Raw genomic sequence first — 22,642 nt, forward strand, 5'->3', positions numbered from 1 at the left:
GCGGCCAATCCGGGGCTACTAGGATCACCGGTGTTCCTTCCATCTTGACCCTTCTGATGACTCTCGGAAGCATTGGAAGTGGAGGGAACACATATGGAAGGCGAAACTGACGTCAAGGAGTGACCACAGCGTCCGCCCCGATGGCCTCTGGATCCGGTGACCGACCTATGAACTCGTGCACCTTGGCATTTAGTCTTGAAGCCATCAGATCGATGTTCGGAGTCCCCCAGCGATGACAAATCTGTTGGATGCAGAGAACACTCCCCGGAAGCAAGACCCTGGCGGCTGAGGAAATCCGCAGCCCAGTTTTCCTCCCCTGGTACAGTCTTCTCAATTATCCAATTACTTTTGGTCCCTTTAAAAAAACAGGGTGGCACATGTTAAGGAGCTGAAACTCCTAAACCCTTCATCCAATTTTAATGTGGATACCCTCAAATGAAAGCTGAAAGTCTGAACTTCAACTGCATCTGAATTGTTTTGTTTAAAATTCATTGTGGTAATGTCTAGAACCAAAATTAGAAAAATGTTGTCTCTGTCCAAATATATGGACCTAACTGTATGTGAACCACCAAGATGATTGAGTGATTCCTCTCGGCCCAACAAAGAATGTGTTACACCTTGCACATTGCTGCCTTGCTGCGGGGTGCCCCCCTGGTGGGGTTGATATATGCCACCACTGTGGTGCTGTCCGATTGTATTCACATGGGGCAACCTGCAAGAAAATTATGGAACAGTCGCCGGGTCAAATCGAATCACCTGGATTTCCAGGATGTCGCCTCCCGAGGAGACCAACGTCCCTGGGCAGTGTGATGTCACAAGACAGCCCCCCAGCCCAGAAGACTGGCGTCGGTGGTGACCACCAGCCACTGGACCGGAAGGAAAGATCTCCCCTGGGAGAGAGACGACTGCATTGTCCACCACCTGAGCGCCTGCTTGACCAGCGGCGACAAGCGACAGTCGGTCGAGAAAGGGTTCCTGTACCAGGCTGCTAGGAGCGCATGCTGTAGAGGCCGAAGGTGAAACTGGGCGAAAGGAACCGCTTCCATTGCTGCTACCATCTTGCCCAGGACCCCCTTGCCGAATCGGATGGAAAGAGGACGTGAGCGACAGAGTGCCTTGGCTCCCTGTTGAAGGAATAGGATCTTGTGTCGAAGGAGAATCACCAACCCTCGGGAGGTGTCAAGGGTCATTGCCAAGAAGTAAATTTGCTGAGCTGGAATCGGGGAAGTTTTGTCTAAGTTTATCATCCAGCCCAGCCCAGCCCTAAGTGATACGGACGCACTCCAAGCATGCTTGAAATGACGGGCCCTTGACTAGGAGGTTGTCTAGGTATGGCAAAACGACTACCCCCCCATCCCCCCCGAGCGTGCAAAATGTACATAACGGCCGCCATGACCTTCATGAACACTCGTGGAGCGGCGGCAAGACTGAAGGGCAAAGCTGCAAATTGGAAATGTTTTTCATGAAAGGCAAAGCACAGGAACCTTTGATGAGGAGGGGAAAAATAAATAAATAAATCGGGATATGCAGATAAGTATCCCGGATGTTGACGGATGCTAGAAACTCCCCCTTTTCCATTGAAGAGATGATCGAACGGAGGGATTCCATCCTGAAGTGTCGGACTTTGACAAACTTATTTAGGAGCTTCAGGTACAGGATGGGTCGCACCGTTCAGTCCTTTTTCGGAAACCACGAATAGGTTCGAGCAGAATCCCTCGAGCCTCTCTTTCTCTGGGACTGGAATGATAACCCCGTTTTGTAGTAGAGAATTGATGGCTTGGTAGAAGGACCGTGCCTGTGCCTTTGTTTTGGACGGACAAGAGGGGAAGAATCATGCTGGAGGATGGGAAGAGAATTCTATTTTGTAACCTTAAGACACCAGGTCCCTGACCCATTGGTCGTGAACACGACGGAGAGCAAGTCATGGTGAAATAGAAGTAGACGGCCGCCTACTCTACTGGTGTCGACTGGATAATGCCACGAGTCATTGAGCTGAGAATCTGTGAGACCTAGTTCCCTTAGATCTAGATTGTTTGTGGCGTTTTTTCCCACAACTGGCTGGACTTATGAGAACCTGAGGGGCCCTTGTCTCCACGGGAAGAGCGTCCCGAGCCAGAAGAGGTAACTGTAATGGACAAAACGGGTTTGCTGCGGAAGGATCGGAAACGCGTCTGCTGTTGCCGACGAAAAGGACGGCTATAGTTCTCTGCTGGGGGAGGAATTTGCTTTTTCCTCCTGTGGCGTCCGAGATAAGCTGATCCAGCTTTTCTCCAAATAAACAACCGCTCTGGTAAGGCAGAGATATTAGGGATTTCTTAGAGGCAGAATACGCTCGCCATTCCCTGAGCCACAATGCCAGTCTAATAGAGATGGCATTTGCAGCTGCAAGAGCGGCACAGTTTGCTGCGTCCAGGGAAGCCTGCCCCAAATTGTCCCTGGCTAAGGAGATCTGATTTGCCAGATCTGCTGCCTCCGGGGGAAGATCATTATCTTGGATGGTTCTGATTAGGGCATCAGCCCAAGAGGCCATTGCTTTAGCTACCCACATTGAGGCGAAAGAGGGAGAGCGTGCCGAGCCCGATGCTGCAAAAACTGAACGGGCAAAATTCTCTGACGGTCCGTTGGATCTTTGATGGAAGAAATGTCCGGCAAGGATAAGAGAGTTTTGTTGGACAGGCGTGATACCGGTGAATCAACTGGGGGGAATTTGGCCCACTCTTTCCGTAGATCCGATGAAAATCGCTTCCAGATGTTTTTGACCTGTGAAGCGTTTGTCCGGTCGCTCTCTATGCCGCCGAACTATTTCCTGAAATTCGGGATGGTCGGAAAAAAAACCCTATGAGAGTGTTTGGTCCTCTTGAAGGACACTGCGTGATCAGGGACAGAATTAGAGGCCTTGTCAATTTTCAAAGTGTGATTGACGGCCTCAATGAGACTGCCCACAGTCGCCTGATAGTCTGGAGAATCTACATCAAGCAGCATATCAGTATCGGACTCAAGAGTCCTGATTTCTTCGAACCTCGGGAGAGGGGGAGCAGGAAACAGCTAATTGATGCAGAGGCGCTAAAGAGCCCGGGAGACGAACTGTGTATCCGTTTCCTGGATGCCTGTGGAATTTTTGACTGAGCCGACAGTTCCTGTGAGATAGAGGAACTTTCCAGGATAGGCAGAGAAATGCCCCAACCCGTGGCGGGATCTTGGAGAGACTCAATTGGTCTAGTAAGAGAGGCCATGGACTGCGACAGTGACAAAACCCACTCAGTTGGGCTAGGTACACTGGATTCAGTGGCGGCGGAGGGCTCCTGTGCACAATCAGGGTCACATGCATTGCAGAGTGGCATACTCTGTCCCGATGGTAGCACAGACAGGCAGGTGGTACAAGAGGTGAAAAACACAGTATGTGTTTTGTTAGCCTTTTTAGCAGATTTGGACATAGTGTACTTAAGAATGTTCCTCATTCCATCCATGTGCCCCAATAGAGAGGAAGGTGTATTTTAAGTCCCAGAGGCTATAAGGCAGAGAAGGGACTAATGAATTATATACAGTGGGGAAAAAAATAAATAAATCACCTTTTCTGATTTTGCAAGATTTATTTTGCAAATTATGGTGGAAAATAAATATTTGGTCATTAACAAAAGTTCATCTCAATATTTTGTTATATATCCTTTGACAATGACAGAGGTCAAACATTTTCTGTAAGTCTTCACAAGGTTGGCACACACTGTTGATGGTATGTTGACCCATTCCTCCAAGCAGATCTGCATCTACAGTAGTGATGTTTTGGGCCTGTCGCTGGGCAACACGGACTTTCAAATCCCTCCAATGGTTTTCTATGGGGTTCAGATCTGGAGACTGGCTAGGCCACTCCAGGACCTTCCTATGCTTCTTACAAAGTCACTCCTTCATTGCCCTGGTGGTGTGCTTGGGATCATTATCATGCTGAAAGACCCATCCACATTTCATCTTCAATGCCCTTGCTGATGGGAGGTTTGTTCCCAAAATATCACGATACATGGCCCCATTCATTCTTTCACGTACACAGATCAGTCGTACTGGTCCCTTTGCAGAGATAAAGTCCCAAAGCATGATGTTGCCACCCCTATGCTTCACAGTAGGTATGGATTTTCTTTGGATGCAACTCAGCATTCTGTCTCCTCAAAACACGACGAGTTTTGTTTCTAAGAAACAGATCTACTTTGGTTTCATCAATCGATATGACTTGCTCCCAAAACTTTTCTGGATAATCCAAATGCTCTCTAGCAAACTTCAGACGGGCCCGGACATGTACTGCCTTAAGCAAGGGGACATGTCAGGCACTGCAGGATCTGAGTCCCGGGCGGTGTAGTGTGTTACTTAAGGTAGCCTTTGTTAAGGTTGTCCCAGCTCAATGCAGGTCATTCACTAGGTACCCCAGTGTGGTTCTGGGATTTTTGCTCACCGTTCTTGTGATCATTTGGACACCATAGGGTGAGCTCTTGCGTGGAGCCCCAGATCAAGGGACACGATCAGTGGTCTTGTATGTCTTCCATTTTCTTATTATTGCTCTCAGTTTATTTCATCACACCATGCTGCATGCCTATTACAGATTCAGTCCTCCCAGCCTGGTGCAGGGCTACAATTTTGTTTCTGGTGTCTTTCGACAGCACTTTAGTCTTCACCATAATGGAGTTTGGAGTGTGAAGTTGTGGACAGGAGTCTTTTATACTGATAACAAGTTCAAACAGGTGCCATTACTACAGGTAATGAGTGGAGGACAGAGGAGCCTCTTAAAGAAGCAGCTACAGGTCTGTGAGAGCCAGAAATCTTCAATGTTTTTAGGTGACCAAAAACATATTTTCCACCATAATTTGTAAAAAAAAATCTTGCCAAATCAGATAAGGTGATTTTCAGGATTTCTCATTTTTACTCTCATAGTTGTGGTCTACCTATGATGTCAATTACAGGCCTCTCTCATCTTTTAAATGGGGAGAATTTACACAATTGGTGGCTGACTAAATACTTTTTTTTCCCCACTGTATAGTGTAGCCCAGTCTTACCCTGGTCCTGTGGCCCTGCTGAGCAATCGCCCTGATGGGGCACCAGCAGGCTGTAGGAGTAGAGAGCCGCCTCATGAAAGTGTGGGCAGTGGCTGCACGTGTGGATTCGTGTCCGGCGTCGAAAAATGGCCGCTGAGGCTTAAAAGAGGAAGTCTCATAGTATACGAGACGCGCAAGGAATAGGGAGGAGCCAGTGCCGCTATATCTCCAGTGCGGCTGCAAGATCAGGAACAGGAAGTCTCGCAGCCTGGGAGACACGCCAGATATGGAAGGCGGAGTCGGCGCCTCTGCCGCGAGTCTCAGAAAAGGTTGTGGGGGCTGAGCTTCTGAATGTGGCATGGAGTAGGCCCAAACTGGGGCCTAAATTTGTATGCCAGCCACACACACCCAGGGGAGAAGAGGAGATAGCGCTGCACGCGCTGTAACATGAGCCCTCCGCCGGAAGCTGCCACGCTGACCGTGCCGCTGCCCACTTACCAAAAGGTTTGTGTCCCGGTATTGAAACTGCCGCAGCGCTGTTCAGTCAGTGGTGATACTATGGGGGGGCCACACTGACACCATCAGAGCCTCTGGGCATGCAAGGGGTTCAATTGCCTGGGATAGAACAGGGCTGATGGTCCGGCTGAATATGCCTGGATTCAGAGGGGGTACATGGAGGAGAGACTCCATGCTCCTATCTGTTGTAGGTGCGGGGAGAACTGTACCCTGAAGGAACCTGTCATCCCTAAAAAAATCTCAAGCAGCCATAGGTAACGGAGCAGGAGGGGGTACGTGGAGGCGACATTCCACGATCCCGCCTGTTGTAGGTTTAGGGAGAGCGGAGGCCTTAAGGGATCCGTTGCCCCTGTAACCCACTGAAGATATTGTAGTAAAAAATAAAAATAAGAAAGTTATAGATGTGGACAGAAGATCAGACCACATGTGCCTACTACTGACACTAAGCTGAACTGGATCGGCTGGAGCCTGTGCGTGTGGTTTATACAGCAGAGGAGCAGCTAATCTTTGTGTCTACTTAGTGTCAGCCTCCGAGTGGAGGCAGCATAAACCCATGGTCCTGTGTCTCCCAATGAGGCGAAGAAAATAATTTCCTCCTCCAAGATGGCATAGTCGGTGCCTGCACAGTAGCAGCCATCACCGATAAATGCTACTGATCAGGTGCAGCCATCTTGCTAGAGAAAAATAAATGTCCTCCTTCAAGATGGTGCTTGCACAGTAGCAGCTATCGGATCGCCGACTTTCAGACACACTTTTCTGATGAATTTATGTATAGCAAGATATAAAAGAATGAACTGCAGTGCACATTACACATGCGATCAGGCTGGCTGCAGCACAGGAGCCACTGCTGCAGGTGATTTTATAGAATATATATATATATATATATATATATATATATATATATATATATATATATATATATATATATATATATATATACACACACACACATATATATATATACACATATATATATACACATACACATATATATACACACACACACAGCTCCGGCAAAAATTAAGAGACCACAGCAAAATTTTCAGTTTCTCTGATTTTTCTCTTTATACGCATATTTTTGAGTAGAATGTAAATTGCTCTTTTATTCTATAAACTACTGACATGTCTTCAAATTTCCAAGCACTAAATTTTGTATTCTCAGAAAATGAGAAATGGTCCTTATGGTCTTTGGCACACAGCCTGGCTCTCCTTTGCTTCTCATTGATACAAGGCTTTTTTTCTAGCTTTACATGACTTAAGCCCTGCCTCTACGAGCCAGTCACGAACTGTTCTTGTCACGCACTTCACCCTAGCTGCCATTTGCCATTACTTCTGTAGGTCACTTGATGTCATCGTGCGGTTGCTGAGTGACATCCGAATAAGATAATGGTCATCCCGGTCAGTGGAGTCGTTTTTGCTCTCTGTCAGTCTGTAGCTTTGTTGTTCCCAATGTCTGCTGCTTGACCTTGTTGTAATGGACTGCTGTCTTAGAAATGTTAAGGATGGAGGCAACATAATGCTCACTGTATTCCTCTGCTACTAAAGCCAGAAATGAGCCCTTCTTTTCCTCACTTAAGACTTTTCTTTTCAACTCCTTTGGCATGGTTAAAAGTTATTTTTTCATTCATATTACTTTTGGGATATTACTAGCACTTGTTTTGCCATCCAGCTTGTCCTATTGCAAGAGGATTGAAAACACCACAGCAGGGTTTTTACTTTCCTTCGTTAACTAAGATATGGTTTAGGTGATCACCTAATCAGAAGCACAGTAAGTAGAATGAGGTGTACTCTGGTTGGAATTCAACTGACACTGGAATGAAATGGCTGTCAGACATTTAGAGAAGCTGATTTTTATAAAACTGTGCAGTGGTCTCTTAATTTTTGCCAGAGCTGTATATAATATTCATTATGCAAACTAGGGGGCAGGTCAGTGAGGGATCAGTGACCTGTCAGAAGTCATACTGATGAATAGCTAATCAGAGCACCACCACATGAAGACTCCCCACAGGCCACCCCGGAGCACGGACATATCATTAACTTAAAACTGAAAATAAAGATTAAACAACAACCACAAGATGGATTTCATCACCAGGTATCATAGTAATCAGTATAACGACACTGACCTGACACTGTAGGTTACTGAGCACAATCCTGTGGACAGGTTCCCGTTAATGTCTTCCTTCTGGACAATTAGAGAGGTATTTCTCCCCTAGACACCCACCAATACAGTATATGTGAGCCAGCGACAGTGGTAAGAATTTACCCCCATATTTGCCGATCGCAGTTCTTTTCTCCATCTCCTTCGGTCTCTTGTTGTCAAATGGTTCAGATTTTCTGTTTCTTCTTTACTAACACTTTCAAGTTCTACTGTAGAAAAAAAAAGTCTCTTATGAGAAAAATACAAGGGACGCATCACACGAAACGTCTTCCTTAAAGGGGATCTGTTACCCCATTTTAGCCCTATCAGCTGCGGCCACCGCCATCAGGGGCTTAGCTACAGCATCCGATGTAACCTGAAAGATAAGAAAAAAAAAGTTAGATTAGTGGTTCCCAAACTCCAGTCCTCGCGGACCCCAACAGGTCATGTTTTCAGGATTTCATTAGTATTTCACAGGTGATGGAAGTATCATCAAGGCATCCGGAATTTTCTCACCTGTGTAACACTATGGAAATCCTGAAAACATGACCTGTTGGGGTCCACGAGGACTGGAGTTTGGGAACCACTGAGTTAAGATTATACTCACCCCGATGTTCGGACCGGTCCGATGGGTGTCGCCATGCCATCCGGCGCCTCCCATCTTCATACGATGATGTCCTCCTCCTTGCTTCTCCCTCGGCTCCTGCGCACGCGTACTTTATCTGCCCTGTTGAGGGCAGAGCAGAGTACTGCAGCACGCAGGTGCCAGACCTCTCTGACCTTTCCTGGCGCTTGCGCACTGCAGTACTTTAGTCTGCCCTCAACAAGGCAGATGAAGTACGCCTGCGCAGGAGCCGAGGGAGAAGCAAGGAGGAGGACATCATCGTATGAAGATGGGAGGTGCCGGACCGCGACACCCACCGCCCCCCGGTGAGTATAATCTAACAGGTTTTTCTTATCTTTCAGGTTTCATCGAGGGGCTTATCTACAGCATTACAGAATGCTGTAGATAAGCCCCTGATGGCGGTGGCCGCAGCTTATAGGCCGAAAATGGGGTGACAGATACCCTATAATTCTTACCCTAAGAGTCCATATTGTAAAGAGGAACCCAGACCTCTAATCAAGTTATTATGTGGGTCCCATCAGCCCGCAGTGATAACATATTTATCACCTATCCTGGGGATGGGCGATAAATGCTTTATGTGGGGGACAGAGTTAAAAAACCCCAGAAGTTTTGAAACCAGTTACTGTCTTCTTATTTGCAAGACCAACTTTTCACAAGTGGAAAAACGGTGAGGAGTAAATTCATAGAACCTTGATATGGTTAACCCCTTCGCACCCGAGCCTGTTTTTGCCATCATGACCGGGCCAATTTTTTCAATTCTGACCAGTGTCACTTTATGAGGTCATAACTCTAGAACGCTTCAACGGATCCTGCTGATTCTGACATTGTTTTCTCGTGACATATCGTACTTCATGATGGTGGTAAAATTTCTTAGATATGAACTGCGCTTATTTGTTTAAAAAAAAAAAAAAAATAGAAATTTGGCGAAAATTTAGGAAATTTGGCAATTTTCAAACTTTTAATTTTTATGCCCTTAAATCAGAGAGTGATATCGCACAAAATAGTTAATAAATAACATTTCCCACATGTCTAGTTTACATCTGCACAATTTTGGAAGCATAATTTTTTTTTTTTTAGGAAGTTATAAGGGTTAAAAGTTGACCAGCGGATTTCTCATTTTTACACCACCATTTTTTTGGGGACCACCTCACATTTGAAGTGAGTTTGGGGGGTCAATATGACAGAAAATACCCAAAAGTGACACCATTCTAAAAACTTCACCTCTCAATGTACTCAAAACCACATTCAAGAAGTGTATTAACCCTTCAGGTGCTTCACATGAATGAATGGAATATGGAAGGAAAAAATAAACATTTAACTTTTTTTCACAAACATTTTACTTCAGAACCATATTTTTTTTTTATTTCACAAGTGTAAAAAGAGAAAATGAACCACAAAATTTTGTGTGCAATTTCTCCCGAATACGCCGATACCCCGTATGTGGGGCTAAACCACTGTTTGAGCACACGGCAGAGTCGTTTGACTTTTTCAATGCAGAATTGGCAGGAATTGAGATCGGATGCCATGTCGCATTTGGAGAGCCCCTGATGTACCTAAACAGTGGAAACCCCCCACTAGTGACCCCATTTTGGAAACTAGACCCCTTAAAGAACTTATCTAGATGTGTTGTGAACACTTTGAACCCCAAAGTGCTTCACAGAAGTTTATAACGTAGAGCCATGAAAATAAAAAATCATTTTTTTTTCCACAAAATGACCTTTTAGCCCCCAATTTTTATTTTCACAAGGGTAACAGGAGAAATTGGACCCCAAAAGTTGTTGTCCAATTTGTCCCGAGTACGCCGATACCCCATATGTTGGAGAAAACTACTGTTTGGGCACACGTCGGGGCTCGGAAGGGAAGTAGTGACGTTCTGAAATGAAGACTTTGATGGAATGGTCTGCGGGCGTCATGTTGCGTTTACAGAGCCCCTGATGAACCTAAACAGTGGAAACCCCCAATTCTAATTCCAACCCTAACCCCAACACACCCCTAACCCTAATCCCAACCATAACCCTAACCACAAACCTAACACCAACACACCCATAACCCTAATCCCAGCCCTAGCCCTAGCTCTAAGCCTAGCCCTAACCTGCTTTTTTTTTCCTTTACTATTTTTTTTTTTTCTTTTTGTGACAAGATCGCTGCCTTGCGATCTGACTCACAGTAACGCCACTTCTCCTCTGATCTCACACTGACAGATGATCAGAGGAGAAGCAGCGTTACGATGTGACAAGATCGCTGCCTGGCACAGCTGTGCCAGGCAGCGATCAGCTGTGCCAGGCAGCGATCTAGTCACACAGTAACGTTGCTCCATCTCTGATCATCTGTCAGTGTGAGATCAGAGGAGAAGTCGTATTACAATGAGTGAGATCGCCGGGAGACAAGCAGCTTTCCCAGCGAGCGCTCTCCTTGGCTGCTGTGACGCTGACGTCATCAGGACCTGAAACAATCCGATCTCGAGGACGTCGGGGGTCCCAGCATGCATTGTGCACCGCGTTATAAGGTATGTGGGGGTCCCAGGGGGCACAAAACCGCCGACAGTAGATAAACGTCGGCGCTGCACAAAGCCCAGCAAGCACCAACGTTTATCTACTGTGGGCGGTCGGGAAGCGGTTAAGTCAAATAAAAGTATATTACATAGTATAAAAAATGTAATAATGTAGAACCTTTCTTTGTTGGAGAATTCACAGTATTTACAGGTGCGACAGTTTCAGTGTTCAGTGCTAACCGAGATCTTCGGCCCTGATCCTGTTTATAAAAGCACAAAGAGAGAATGAATTAAACATTATCTTGTCCTGAATTTCCAACACTTGTTTTCCAAGCTCATCGTTTTGTTTTTAAGGTGTTCATTATGTAGTAAAAATGACCTGATGTCATGATTCACCTTCTCAGGACGATGAAGGCAATACAACAAATATTCAGGGTTTTTTTGTTTTTAAATTATTTTAGTAAAAGCGAGGGTTTGTATTTGTGTCCTGAACGTGCATGTTTATTGATACAATTCTGGGATACATACAGCCTTTTGATTATTGCATTTTTTTTTTTTTTGCAGAACAGCAACAAATGGAAATCCACAATTGTGGCGTTCTTATTTTTTTTTCTAATTACAGTGTTTACCAATCATTTAAACCATTTTAGATTTTGATACATTAGACTTACAAGTGCAGCGGATACCAGGTGTTTTTTTTTTTCTTTTACCAATATATTTAGTATCTTTATTTTTGAATTGGGGAGGGGGGGAAAATGGCTTTGCTCAAATATGTATATATTTTTTTTTAGCTGCATATTTTTTTTAGTCCCCTTAGGGACCTGCCTGCAATCGTAGATACACAATATTACTGTCAGTATATACATAGCCTTGGTTTCAATGGAGCAACCTCATAGCAGGCATGGTTGCATTCAGTAAACCAAGGCAGTCATGGCAATCCAAGGAGCATGTGAACAGTGTTCCTCGCCGGGTAGTGCACTGTAAATGCCATTGTCAGAGTGTTAGTAGCGAGCAGAGTTCAGCTCTGCTTGCTGCCGTTAGAGGCAGGCTCCGCAGCTGAGCCAGCACCTGAACTGCAGTGTACATATACATTGGATATCAGCTAGGGGTTGACATTTTTGATAAGTAACGCTACTGTGATTTTGCTTTGTTCTTCTCATTCAAGTGGATATCCTCTGTACTGATATAGATGTGGCAAGATTGTACAAACCTGTGTTACTCCATTACAATGTATTCCTAGGCTTATTACTATGCAAAAATATTAACTAAAAAAGCAGCATAAACTGGGTCTACTAAATGATACTAATGACATGTACCAGGTATAGGTCATCAATATCAGATTGGTGGGAGTCTGGGGCCAAGCACCCATATTGATCAGTGGTTACTAGCTCCCGCAGATATAGCGGCACAGCTCTGTATGCCGTGTAGTGGCCTTTCCTGGGTACTGCAGCTCAGCTCCCATTTACTGATCTGATCTATGCTAATGATGGGTCATCTACAGTCTTTGACAAACCCTTTAAAAGTCACAAGCTTCAATAAAAACGTAGAAGGAAAGAAGCACTGACCGGATTTTCTGCAGTATGGTCATTGTCCACTTGCTCCTTATCTTTTTGCTCAGTGGACTGAATTTCTACAGACTTTCCTAGTGTCTTCTCAGCTTCCTTTAGGTCAGTGAGAGTAACACCCTAAAAGAAAAAAGACAAAATATTTCAGACTATCCATAAATCCAACTGCTGTCCTACTCACATCTCTCCTTCCTGTCAAGTGCCTGGGAGGGTGGCCCCTGGGGTTAAGGGGTTGGGAAAGAGTCTCTTCGTGTGAAGTGATGGGGGAGGGGGGCTCAATGTTCCTTTCATATGAAGTACCTGGGGGTGGAAGAGTCCCTTTGTGTGAAGTGCTGGGGGGGAAGGGTCCCTTTGTGTGAAGTGCTGGGGGGGAAGGGTCCCTTTCATGTGAAGTGCTGGGGGGGAAGGGTCCCTTTCATGTGAAGTGCTGGGGGGGAAGGGTCCCTTTCATGTGAAGTGCTGGGGGGGAAGGGTCCCTTTCATGTGAAGTGCTGGGGGGGAAGGGTCCCTTTCATGTGAAGTGCTGGGGGGGAAGGGTCCCTTTCATGTGACGTGCCTGGGGGGTGGGTTCCTTTCATGTGACGTGCCTGGGGGGTGGGTTCCTCATGTGACGTGCCTGGGGGGTGGGTTCCTCATGTGACGTGCCTGGGGGGTGGGTTCCTCATGTGACGTGCCTGGGGGGTGGGTTCCTCATGTGACGTGCCTGGGGGGTGGGTTCCTCATGTGACGTGCCTGGGGGGTGGGTTCCTCATGTGACGTGCCTGGGGGGTGGGTTCCTCATGTGACGTGCCTGGGGGGTGGGTTCCTCATGTGACGTGCCAGGGGGGTGGGTTCCTCATGTGACGTGCCAGGGGGGTGGGTTCCTCATGTGACGTGCCAGGGGGGTGGGTTCCTCATGTGACGTGCCTGGGGGGTGGGTTCCTCATGTGACGTGCCTGGGGGGTGGGTTCCTCATGTGACGTGCCTGGGGGGTGGGTTCCTCATGTGACGTGCCTGGGGGGTGGGTTCCTCATGTGACGTGCCTGGGGGGGTGGGTTCCTCATGTGACGTGCCGGGGGGGTGGGTTCCTCAAGTGAAGTGCCTGGGGGAGTGTTTGCTTTCAAGTGAAGTGCCTGGGGGAGTGTTTGCTTTCAAGTGAAGTGCCTGGGGGAGTGTTTGCTTTCAAGTGAAGTGCCTGGGGGAGTGTTTGCTTTCAAGTGAAGTGCCTGGGGGAGTGTTTGCTTTCAAGTGAAGTGCCTGGGGGAGTGTTTGCTTTCAAGTGAAGTGCCTGGGGGAGTGTTTGCTTTCAAGTGAAGTGCCTGGGGGAGTGTTTGCTTTCAAGTGAAGTGCCTGGGGGAGTGTTTGCTTTCAAGTGAAGTGCCTGGGGGAGTGTTTGCTTTCAAGTGAAGTGCCTGGGGGAGTGTTTGCTTTCAAGTGAAGTGCCTGGGGGAGTGTTTGCTTTCAAGTGAAGTGCCTGGGGGAGTGTTTGCTTTCAAGTGAAGTGCCTGGGGGAGTGTTTGCTTTCAAGTGAAGTGCCTGGGGGAGTGTTTGCTTTCAAGTGAAGTGCCTGGGGGAGTGTTTGCTTTCAAGTGAAGTGCCTGGGGGAGTGTTTGCTTTCAAGTGAAGTGCCTGGGGGAGTGTTTGCTTTCAAGTGAAGTGCCTGGGGGAGTGTTTGCTTTCAAGTGAAGTGCCTGGGGGAGTGTTTGCTTTCAAGTGAAGTGCCTGGGGGAGTGTTTGCTTTCAAGTGAAGTGCCTGGGGGAGTGTTTGCTTTCAAGTGAAGTGCCTGGGGGAGTGTTTGCTTTCAAGTGAAGTGCCTGGGGGAGTGTTTGCTTTCAAGTGAAGTGCCTGGGGGCGGAAGAGTATCTTCATGTGATGTGCTGGGGTTTGGTCCCTTTCATGTGACGTGCCTGGGGGATGGGTCCCTTTCATGTGACGTGTCTGGGGGGTGGGTCCCTTTCATGTGAAGTGCGTGGGGTTGTTCCCTTTCATGTGAAGTGCCTGGGGTTGGGGGGTGTTCCCTTTCATGTGAAGTGCCTGAGGGTTAGGGGTCCTTTCATGTCCAACTCACAGCTGGCATTATAAAGAGTCAGTGAGGAAATCCTGGGCAGGTCTTGGTCGGGGGCACATCTAGCTCGCTCCCACCAATGTGCATGTTCTCTGCACTGCTTACCAAAAATTAGTAGGGATGCCAATAAACGCAATTTCATAATTTCACAGAGCTGTTACACAAGTAGCAAAAATTTGCCAAAGAGAAGTTTAGATTCACCTGAGTAGATCGCCGTGACTGCCTCATTAGCCGAGAGCGAGCTTTTCTCTGAGATTCTGACTCTTCATCCCGAACAGGGGTTTGATACGACCTGATAAAAATAAATAGTTTTATTAGGACTGAACACATAAAAAAGCTAGTCTCGAAGACCGCTCCTTTGACATTAAGGGTGTCAACTTTTGCAACCACATGCTTTTTTTTTTTTGGGGGGGGGGGGGGGGGGGAATCTTACACTGATTTTCAGATTAATTTTTAGAAGAGGGTAATTAGATAATGTTCCTGGGTTATCTCAAGCACAAGAATACTTGAAGTAACCCCCAGGAGGTTTTATTTTTTAGAAGAACATGCAGGTGCAGAGTCTTACCTTCGCTTGTCTTTGGGATCAGTACTGGAGCTGGTGCTGGAGGACGAGGTGGAGGAAGTGGCAGTCATGCTGGACAAAGTGTTTGTGTGCGATTGTGTGGTGGGAACCATGTCAAGTTTCATCTGTAGTCCACCTTCTAAGTCTCTATTAAGATGATCGAAGTAAAGATTTTTTTTTTCTAACCGTTACAAAAAGCGTTTAGCCGAGACTTTACAGTCCATGCTGGTACTCCAATAACTAGAAGTTAGTACAGCGTGATACAATGATATGGTTTGCGGGTGATTAGTGGAGAAATATGACAGAATGATTGGGTTAGGTGCTTTGTGGAGAAGATCATAGGTAGGCGATACCAGGTTATGGTCGGGTCGACCATGCATGGCTCTTCTGATACTCACTCTTTCTTGGCATCTGGCAGAGAGTCTGTATCCGGGAGGCTGAATATTCTCCTTGTTGGTGTGGGAGGAATACGAGCCATACGTGGCTCCTTACTCTAGGAAATTATGGGAGGGAAAAATAGGAAAGAAATCATTTATTCTCACTAATCTACAGGTACCAAAATGAAGGCACAAACAAACCAGGAGAATTAACAACAGGGCGTACAAGTATAGTATACGAAATGCTACAAGCCGTGTATGGTATGTAATAGGACACACCATCACATATTTACATTCAGTACTCATCTACTAGATATTTCGACAACTACATTTTTTTTGTCAGCCTCTAGACTTCGCCCCCTCCCCGACAGATGATGAATTCATTTCTTCTCAAAGGCGTCTGTCCCGGGCCTTGCTCTCTCCTGTCCCCCATATAGAACTTATACATTCACCACCAAATCGAGAGTACATGTGTGTAGCAGGAATGGGAGGCAAAGTGGTGGTAAACAGAGTGGGGTAAGAAACACAGTTTACACTCACTCAACTGCTTGAAGACTGGTAGTATACGGTCGGAGAATAGGAGTTTCCCCCCCCCCCAGCTCGGGGGTCGCATTCTTGCCTAGCTATGGACACACTTGAAATCAGCAATATAAGACTTGGCAAATAGACCAGAGCGATTGTATTTCTCAGATAGCCTCTTCATCTGAACCAGGACATCGGTATGCTGAGATTACTATGATTTGGAGCCTAGCTAGAATTTTTCCCCAAGACGAGGATAATGGTCTTTAGCCTTTTGCAAGATTTTGCAGTTGTATCTCAGGATAACAGGCTGCACTGGACGGACTTGTGTCTTCTTTCAGTCTTACAAACCATTTTAAAACCCAGAAGCCATGCTTTTAAAATAAAAACACTACTCAATTATTACTACATCACTGTGACAAACAGGACACTTATTATATAGGGTAGAGCTAGCACAAGTCACAAATGCATTCACATGTCTATAAAGCAGGCTTTGTTTTAGTCTCTACGACTTCTATACTACGGCCAGGTCCCTACCACTGAGGCTTGGAAGCTTTTTTCCAGCTGACTGCGCAACGGTTTACTGCTGCTTGCTGCGACTGCTTCTAGATTTCTTTTCCACTTCTGAAGGATCTCCCAAATGTCTGGCTGTGAGACAGCAGAACAAAGAAGGACTATGTAACAAAGCAATGAAATGCAACTCAAAAGTTTCACCTTCACTTAACTAAACTTTATAAAAATAAATACATGAAAGATTTTCCTGGATGCCAAGATGAAAACTTTTTTGGGCTGGGGTCCACACAGCTACCATGTAACAACGGTGAGAAACGCTGGAACCCCATCAAATTCACTCTTAAATATGTTGGATTTTATTGCATATATCATAGATGTCATAAGTTTTGACTGAGAAACCACACACGAGCCACAATGTGAAGTGTCCGGGGGTCCCTTCATCAGAAGTGTGCAGGGAGTTGACCCTTCATGTGAAGTGTCTGGGGAGAAGGGTGGGGTGCAGAGTCCCTTCATGGAGTATCCGGAAAGGATGTTGTCCCTTCATGTGAAGTGCCTGGGATGGGGGGGTGAGTTCCCTTCGTGTAAAGTGCATGGGGGTGGTGATGGTACCTTTATGTAAAGTGTCTGGGGGGTTATCCCTTCATGTGAAGTAGGGGAGGTTGCGGTGGGTGTCACGGGCCGGTCCAGCGCCTCCCACCTTCTAGCGATGGCGTCCTCCTTACTTCTGCCGTGGCTTTGGCGCAGGTGTACTTTCTGTGCCCTGTTGAGGGCAGAGTAAAGTACTGCAGTGCGCAGGGAAAGGTCAGAGAGGTCCCTCAACAGGGCACAGAAAGTACACCTGCGCCGGAGCCGCGGCAGAAGTAAGAAGGAGGACGTCATTGTATGAAGATGGGAGGCGCCGGACGGAACCGCGACACCCATCGGACCGGACGCCAGGGTGAGTATAATCTAACTTTTCTTATCTTTCAGGTTACATCGGGGGCTTATCTACAGCATTCTGATAAGCCCCTGATGGCGGTGTCAGCAGCTGATAGGGCTAAAATGGGGTGACAGATTCCTTTAATGTGAACTGTTCGGGGAATGGGTGGTCCCTTTATGCGAAGTGTCTGGTGGGGGTGTCCCTTCATGTGAATTGTCCAGGGAAGGGATGGGCCCTTCATGTGACGGTGTCTGTTAAAGAAAACTTCCACTTTAACAAAAGTGGTCCCAAAATGCTATTATAATTGTAAAATAACAACAGGTTGTCACTAATGATGAGCGAGTATACTCATTGTTCGGGTTTTCCCTGAGCATGCTCGGGTGGCCTCCGAGTATTTTAGCGTGCTTGGAGATTTTGTTTCTGTCGATGCAGCTGCATGACTTATGGCTGCTGGACAGGCTGAATACATGTGGGGGTTGCCTGTTTGTTAGGGAATTCCCATGTGTATTCAGCCTGTTCAGCAGCCATAAATCATGCAGCTGAGGCGGCAAAAACTAAATCTCCAAGGACGCCAAAATACTCGGAGGACACCCGAGCATGCTCGGGAAAACCCAAGCAACAAGTATACTCGCTCATCACTAATTATCACCATTCCCTGCTCTAGAGGCGATTCTCCAGTCTGTGAATTGACTGCAGCCAATCGCTGAGCTCTTGCCATGTACATCGGCTCAGTGACCAGCTGCAGCGGTGATGTGCACTGTAGTCGTGATGTGACTGCTGCAACCAATTCACAGAGACCAGAGCAACCGCCACCGAATCAGGGAAAGGGGAGAACCTGCTGTTATTTAACAAGTATGGGCTTGTTCACAAGCTGCGTTTTTGCCAGCGTTTAGGCTATGTACCCACGTATGCAGAAAATTTCTGCTTCAAAAACGGACTCCTTCCCAGAAAACACGTTTTATTTCCACGCGTTTTTTGCTCAAAAAACGCACGTTGATGCTTTTTTTTACCTGCGCGTATTCTGACTCATAGGAAATAGCTAAAAACGCAGACTTTTCCGCAAAATTAATGAGCATGCTGCGTTTTTAACCGCTAAGCGTTTCCTTTGCGGAAAAAATGCATCAATTGGCACAAAAAAGGGCAAAATGCATTAAAATGAATGGGATGCTTATTTTAAGCGTTTGTGAAGCGTTTTGACAAATGCTTAAAAACCGCTTACATGGGCACACAGCCTTACACCACAGTCAAGTGAATGAGATTTCTGAAGTCTCATGCATATGCACGGGCGCATTTTACACAGCAATTGTCCTGCCAACATACATTTTGCAGCAGCACATGCTAATCGTGAGCACATTCCCTGTAACAGTGCTTGTAGACCACTTTTGTTAAACTGGAAAACCCCTCTAGGACTGAATGATGGTTATATAAATAATCCAATCTGTGCAAGCAAAGTCTAGCCATGATGCACACAAATAATTATTACATTTTAGCTTTTTTTTTTATTCTGCATCGTTTCTATTAATAACATGGGATCTATTTACTCCAATTTTGCATCAAGTGAAAGGAGACGTGCAGTAACTTACAGGACGAAAAGCTCAAATGCAGCCCAGCAGTGTGTGGACCCTACCAACTCCCAGAAATCTCAGCTGCCTGGAGGAGGAGGAGGAGGAGGAGGAGGAGGAAAGGGGTCGCAGACATTGGGATTACCCACAGTGGGAGCTCATATGTAGAACTTTTAACATTTTAATAATCTGTTTTTTATGACCTTCTCATTTTTTTCCTCCATCCATATAACCTGGTTAGCTTTTTTATTTATTTTTTTACATGTTTTAAAATGACTGTATATCCTAGACGGCCATCATCAAAATGTTAGCAGTCGCCAGCTTCAAATTACAGAAATAACAGATACCGAACAAGGAAGTCCAGGATGATCATGGATTATGCAGCTTTTTTTTATTTTCTAACTTTGCAAAAAAGTACAAATCTGCCAACAAGTCAACTACCCAACTGCCTAGAAAAGTAATATAGTCAGTGCCTTCCAGTTTCCATCCAAAACCTAAGCAGCAGAAGCTCCTTATCCGCGGCAGAGAAGACGCGTAGGAAAGACCCCTCACAGTGGCTCTCGGTGCCCCGTCAGTCACATGGGTCATGACATGAGACAAGAAGCGTATTACGATCCAAACAGCTATTGGAAAACATTGTTTAGACATCGTACATGCACTGACAATAAAGGGAATCTGTCAACTGGCTTTTTTTTTTTTTTTTTTTTTTTTTTTAGAGCATTATGATGTAGAGGCAGAGACCCTGATCCCAGAGATGTATCACCTATTGAGCTGCTTGCTGCCAATTTGATAACAGTCCCTGTTTTCTCTGCTGCAGATCTAGCAGTTCTCTGAATGTTGAGCTCTGTATAACCCTGCCCACACCACTGATTGGTGGCTTTCTGTGTATAGGCAGAAAGCTGCCAATCATATGTGGGAGGCAGGTTATGTGGCGCTCAAGAGGACTACATGAGATAAGATTTACTATTCCTCTAGGGATAAAAATCACAGCAAGATATTATCAAAACTACAACAAGTTACATCACTGGAATCAGAGACTACGTGTGTATCTCCTCTTACTTTACTGATCAACAGAAGCAAAATAAGAAGCTGCTCACCCTTTCTGGGGTGTCCAGTCGGGGGCTGGAAGCAGAGCGCTTGATTCCTGGCTCTCTGAAGCTATTGTCCTCTATTCTGGCATCCTGCAGCGCCCCGAAGCTGCCAGTTTTTCGTAAGCCTGCCCTCAAGTTGGAAAAGGAAAGCTGGCATCTCTCTGTGATGCTGCTCGGTGCCCCAGAGAACTACAGATATGGAAGAAGGGTATGTATGGGGAATTGTGATGGATACATCTCAATTTTGCCAGTTAATAAAAAAAGTGAAATCACCTCTGGCACATACATATAGAAAAGAACCAGCCGACGCATACAAGATAATGAAAGGCAGCTATGGCTATCACCTTATAAGAGTGTGGGTACATGTATATAAAGAGAAAAATCATTAAAAGCCAAGGAGGTAGCTGCACGATGGTCAAATAAATGCTGAAATGGATGGAGGCAAATAAGTATAGTCATACATTCAATCACACACAAAGAAAAATGCCCCGGAGTAGAGGCAGCGCCATCTCTTTTTCAGCAGCATTTTCTTTAGCTCAGAAAGAGTCAGAAACAAGATTTTTTTTTTTCCTTACATATCTGTAGACTAAATTATAAATGTATCATGATGTTTGTCAATCCAAAGAGGTTAGTGGTGGCGGCAAAAGATGGGAGGAGAAGAGCACAGAGCACTGCGGCCTGTGGTGGCGGAAAGAGACGGGGGGAGAAGAGCACAGAGCACTGCGGCCTGTGGTGGTGGAAAAAGATGGGAGGAGAAGAGTGCAGAGCACTGCGGCCTGTGGTGGCGGAAAAAGACGGGGGGGAGAAGATTGCAGAGCACTGCGGCCTGTGATCGTGGAAAAAGATAGGAGGAGAAGAGTGCAGAGCACTGCGGCCTGTGGTGGTAGAAAGAGACGGGGGGAGAAGAGCACAGAGCACTGCGGCCTGTGGTGGTGGAAAAAGATGGGAGGAGAAGAGTGCAGAGCACTGCGGCCTGTGGTGGTAGAAAGAGACGGGGGGAGAAGAGCACAGAGCACTGCGGCCTGTGGTGGTGGAAAAAGATGGGAGGAGAAGAGTGCAGAGCACTGCGGCCTGTGGTGGCGGAAAAAGACGGGGGGGAGACGAGTGCAGAGCACTGCGGCCTGTGGTGGTAGAAAGAGACGGGGGGAGAAGAGCACAGAGCACTGCGGCCTGTGGTGGTGGAAAAAGATGGGAGGAGAAGAGTGCAGAGCACTGCGGCCTGTGGTGGCGGAAAAAGACGGGGGGAGAAGAGTGCAGAGCACTGCGGCCTGTGGTGGCGGAAAAAGATGGGAGGAGAAGAGTGCAGAGCACTGCGGCCTGTGATCGTGGAAAAAGATGGGAGGAGAAGAGTGCAGAGCACTGCGGCCTGTGGAGGTTACAAGAACACCCATACATACACTATATGGACAAACGTATGGGGACACAGCTCGTAATCAGAGAAGTCAAGTCTCTCTATCCACGCCCCATTACCTCCACTTTATAATACCTGGCCATCCACACCCCCCAGATGCATAACATACGGTGTCCTTACCACTCCAAGGTGTAAAATGTCCGATCCTCCTCCTGCCCCCTCGGTATATAACATGCACGCCCCGCCATTGCATGACGTGCGTGCTCCTCCATTGTAGAACATAGATCACACTTCTTCATCTGGCGTTTGATGGATGAGTCTGGGTTTGAAGAACGTTACCCCCTTGACTGCATTGAGGAGGAATGATAATTCTATGGGCTTGTTTATTAGAGATCAGCCTTATTTCCAGTGGAGGAAAATCTTACTCCTACAGCAAATCATACATTTTGGATAATTGTAACTTGAAATTTTGTTGGAACTGTTTTGGGGAAGGCACTTTCCTGATACAGTGTACAAGATTGTGACCCTGGCCTCCCGCAACATCAGGGTCTGATATCACAAATGCTCTTCTGGATGATTTGGCAAAAATTGCCTCAGACACCTCCAAAGTCTTGTAGAAAACCTTCCCAGATGAGTGGAAGAACAACTCCATATTAATGTCGTAAGCTCCAGTAGGACATTTGTCCATATAGTGCACGTCATGGGTGACAGGGGTGAATGAGGTAAATGTTCTGCTTGGAATAAACAACCAAAACATTGGGGGAGATTTACCAGAATTCTGGGGGAAAAATAAAAAATCATGTGTCAGTAATCGAAAAAGTCCACCCAACATGACATACTGTAACCAAAGCTGGTGGTCCCGATGCGGCCATCACTGATGTGTCGGCTTTAGTGTATACTTCTATTTTTCATGAAATATTGAGGTTTTTTCCTTGCATTGTGGCGTTACTCTGTTATTCCCAGTTGAAACAATCTGACGAGATCAACTCACTCACAAAAACATAGAAAAGAACAAAAATGGCTATAAATTAATTGTGGCTGCATGAAGGAATTCAGAAAAGGAAGGTGATGAGAAAGAAAACTTGACACTAAGGCCTTGCGTGCATTTTGCAACAATAAGGATGGAAAGGACTAGGACCACACATACTTGCACCAATCGGGATCTATCGAATGTACAGCAAAAAAATAAGTAAAAATACCAAGCCGAAAGGGTCTACAGTCATTGTAATTGTTCACTCTCACCGATATCACAGCTTAGAGGAAATTTATGGGAAGCATGAACGGTCTACCCAATGCAAAATCCATAGGCAAAACACAAAATAAAGGGGTGTCTGAATGTAGCCTATAAGCAGGC

At 46.2% G+C, this 22,642-nt stretch overlaps 1 protein-coding gene across 3 annotated transcripts in view; it reads right to left on the minus strand.

The window, feature by feature from the left end:
- Positions 1-22,642, minus strand: part of PPP1R12C (protein phosphatase 1 regulatory subunit 12C) — a 144,285-nt gene that overhangs the window by 28,799 nt on the left and 92,844 nt on the right. The window contains exons 10-15 of one of the 3 annotated variants that reach the window (XM_073571074.1): positions 15,355-15,449; positions 14,960-15,103; positions 14,596-14,686; positions 12,350-12,469; positions 10,963-11,044; positions 7,795-7,895 (exon numbers count right to left, since the gene is read on the minus strand). In XM_073571074.1, coding sequence (XP_073427175.1) covers positions 7,795-7,895; positions 10,963-11,044; positions 12,350-12,469; positions 14,596-14,686; positions 14,960-15,103; positions 15,355-15,449 — 633 coding nt within the window. Of the gene's footprint in view, positions 1-7,794; positions 7,899-10,962; positions 11,045-12,349; positions 12,470-14,595; positions 14,687-14,959; positions 15,104-15,354; positions 15,450-22,642 lie in introns of all 3 variants that reach the window. The other 2 variants (XM_073571072.1, XM_073571075.1) reach the window with 2 other exon arrangements.

The sequence above is a fragment of the Dendrobates tinctorius genome, unplaced genomic scaffold (genome assembly GCF_039654945.1).
Source record: "Dendrobates tinctorius isolate UK_male_01 unplaced genomic scaffold, ASM3965494v1 ptg000028l, whole genome shotgun sequence".
Lineage (NCBI taxonomy): Eukaryota > Metazoa > Chordata > Amphibia > Anura > Dendrobatidae > Dendrobates > Dendrobates tinctorius.